Below are 3081 nucleotides of genomic sequence, written 5' to 3' on the forward strand. Positions count from 1 at the left end.
AGTGTTGAAAGCCACAAGAGAAAAAATGACATATTGAATATAAGGGAATGACAATCTGATTTTTGTTTTTAATTTTAATTTTTAAAATTTATTTTTTATTTGAACATAGTCGATTGTACGTATCTGTGGGATACAGCACTGACTATCAATACCTGTGTGCAACATGTGATGTCCAAGCCATGATAATTAGTATAATCTTTGTTATACAATGTAATTGAAATTTTCATGGCCCTTTAGCAATTCCTCCCTTCCCCCCCCCCGTGCCCTCCCCCTTTCCTACCTCTAGTAACCTCAGTTCTGTTCTCTTCCCTTGAAAGTTGAACATATTATTGTGATTGTTGTTTGTTTGTTTGTTTGTTTTTAGCTCCCACTTATAAGTGAGGACATGTGGTATTTATTTTCTGTGCCAGGCTTATTTCACTGAACATAATTTTCTCTGAGTTCATGCATGTTCTGCAAATGACAGTATTTCATTCTTTTTCATAGCAGAGTAGTATTCCATTATATAAATATACCATTTTCCTTATCCAGTCTTCTGATGACGGACATTTAGGTTGGTTCCAACTCTTGGCTATTGTAAATAGAGCTACAATAAACATGGGAGTATTGGTAGCAGAGGTATCCCTTCAACATGATGATTTCCAGTCCTTTGGATATACACCCAGCAGTGAGATTGCTGGACCATGTGGCAGTTCTATCTGTAGTTGTTTGAGGAACCTCCATACCATTTTCCACAATGGCTGCACCAATTTACAGTCCCACAACAGTGCAGGAGGGTTCCCTTTTCTCCACATCCTTACCAGCAGTTGTTATTCTCTATCTTTTTGACAATAGCCAGTCTAACTGGAATGAGATGATATCTCACTGTGGTTTTTTTTTTTTTTTTTTTTTTTTTTCGTGACCGGCACTCAGCCAGTGAGTGCACCGGTCATTTCTATGTAGGATCCGAACCCGCGGCGGGAGCGTTGCCGCCGCTCCCAGCGCAGCACTCTCCCGAGTGCGCCACGGGCTCGGCCCTCTCACTGTGGTTTTGATTTGCATTTCCCAGATGCTGAGTAATGCTGAGCATTTTTTCATGTGTCTGTTGGCCATTCATATATACTCCTTTGAAAAATGCCTATTCAGCTCCTTTACTCATTTTTTAATTGGGTTATTTGGTTTTTTACTGTTAAGTTGTTTCAGTTCTTTTTATATTCTGGATATTAATCTTTTGTCAGATGCATAGTTTGCAAGTATTTTCTCCCACTCCGTGGGCTTTCGCTCTTTTGTTTCTTTTGCTGTGCAGAAGCATTTTAGTTTGATATAATCCCACTTGTTTATTTTTCCTTTTGTTGCCTGTGCTTTTGGGGTTATGTCCATAAGGTCTTTGCTCAGTCCAACTTCCTGAAGTGTTTACCCTATGTTTTCTTTTAGGAGTTTTATAGTTTCAGGGCATATATTTAAGTATTTAATCCATTTCAAGTTGATTTTGGTATATGGCTGATTTCTCATCAGAAACCATGGAGGCCCAAAGAGAGTAGGACATCTTCAAAATGTTAAAAGACAAGAACTGTCAACTAGACTTTTATATCCAGTGAAGGCATCATTCAAGACTGAAGGATAAATAAAGATATTTTCTGAAAAAAAGAAAACGAAAAGACTTTGTTGTCAACATACTTGCACTGCATAAAATGGATGCTAAAGGAAATTCTTCAGACCAAAGGGAATAATGCCAGACTGAAATCTGGATTGTCAGAAAAGGCTAAAGAGCTTCAGAAATGGTTAATACCTGAGTAAATGCAAAAGACTATTTTTTAGATTTTTTCTTAATTTCTTTATGAATCATATATAACTATTTAAAACTAAAGTTATAGCATTGTCTTATGAGGTTTATAATGTATATATGTTATATAATGTATATAGTTATAATAACTATTACATAAAGAATGAAAGGGTTATAAGCCTATAAGTTTGCATGACTTCCATATTTTATGTAAAGTAGTAAATTATTAAGTGTAAGTGAACTATGAAAAGATAAAGATGCATATTTTAATTTTGAGCACAATTATTATAAAAAATGCTAAAACAAATAGCTAAAAAGCAAACAGAAAAATTAAAATGAAACTCTAAAACATATTCAAATAATCTTTTTAAGAAGGGAGGAAAAGGAATACAGAAACAAACTAACAAAAAAGAGACAATTAGAAAACAAAAAGTAAAATGGTAGGCCCAAACTCAACTATATCAATAATTACATCAAAAGTTAATGGGGTTGTTGGTTGCAGTTCTCTGGTACAGCCTGAGCAATTGGTCCTGTGCTGAGATATTTCAAAGCATTATTAAAAATGTTTGGATCCCTATGAAGCCCTACTATACCCAAGTTTACCAGGAAATTTGGGTAGGAATGGAGTTGATGGGCTTCATTGTTTATAAAATCAGGACTGCTGATAAAAGAAGTAAAGCTTTGAAAGGTCCACATCCTGCACCTGCTCATGGTCATCATTAACCAGCTTTACTTGGAGTGCACATGAGATGAAACATCAGTTTGCCTGTAAATTTAAGCAAGATGTGTTAGATGGGAATATGGAACATCACTGTACACTTGTATAAGAACCATGTACTTCTCGGCATGAATAAATGTGTCCGTGAGATCACCAAAAAAAAAAAAAAAAACCTAATGGGCTAAATACTCCAATTAAAAAGCAGATATTGTCACAATGGGTAAAAACAAAACAAAACAAAACAAAAACAAGACCCTCCTTTATGTTGCTTACAAAGGCCACACTTTAAATGTGGAGGTTGAAAAACAGGTAGTTAGGAAAAATGAGTTCTGCTGATGTACAGTTGAGCTAGGTATCTATAATTAACATTAATTTACTGCATGTTATCAAATGGCTAGAAGAGAGATTGAATGTCCTCAACACAAAGAAATGATTATGTTTTGTAATGATGAATATGCTAATTATCTTGATTTGATCATCACACATGGTACATAGGTATTGGTATTGAACTCTGTACCCACAAATATGTATAATAAATTATGTTTCAATACAAAATAAAATAAAATAAATGTAAAAGCTCAAAGTAATGGATAGACAAAGA

The 3081-nt window shown here is 34.7% G+C and overlaps 1 protein-coding gene across 1 annotated transcript; it reads left to right on the forward strand.

Moving 5' to 3' along the window:
* Positions 1-2245: 2245 nt before the first annotated feature.
* Positions 2246-2485, forward strand: LOC134362481 (ATP synthase subunit ATP5MJ, mitochondrial-like). Its single transcript, XM_063077748.1, has one exon. The coding sequence runs from the start codon at positions 2246-2248 to the stop codon at positions 2483-2485; it is 240 nt and encodes a 79-aa protein (XP_062933818.1).
* Positions 2486-3081: the final 596 nt, after the last annotated feature.

This window comes from Cynocephalus volans, chromosome 14, assembly GCF_027409185.1.
Source record: "Cynocephalus volans isolate mCynVol1 chromosome 14, mCynVol1.pri, whole genome shotgun sequence".
NCBI classification, from domain to species: Eukaryota; Metazoa; Chordata; class Mammalia; order Dermoptera; family Cynocephalidae; genus Cynocephalus; species Cynocephalus volans.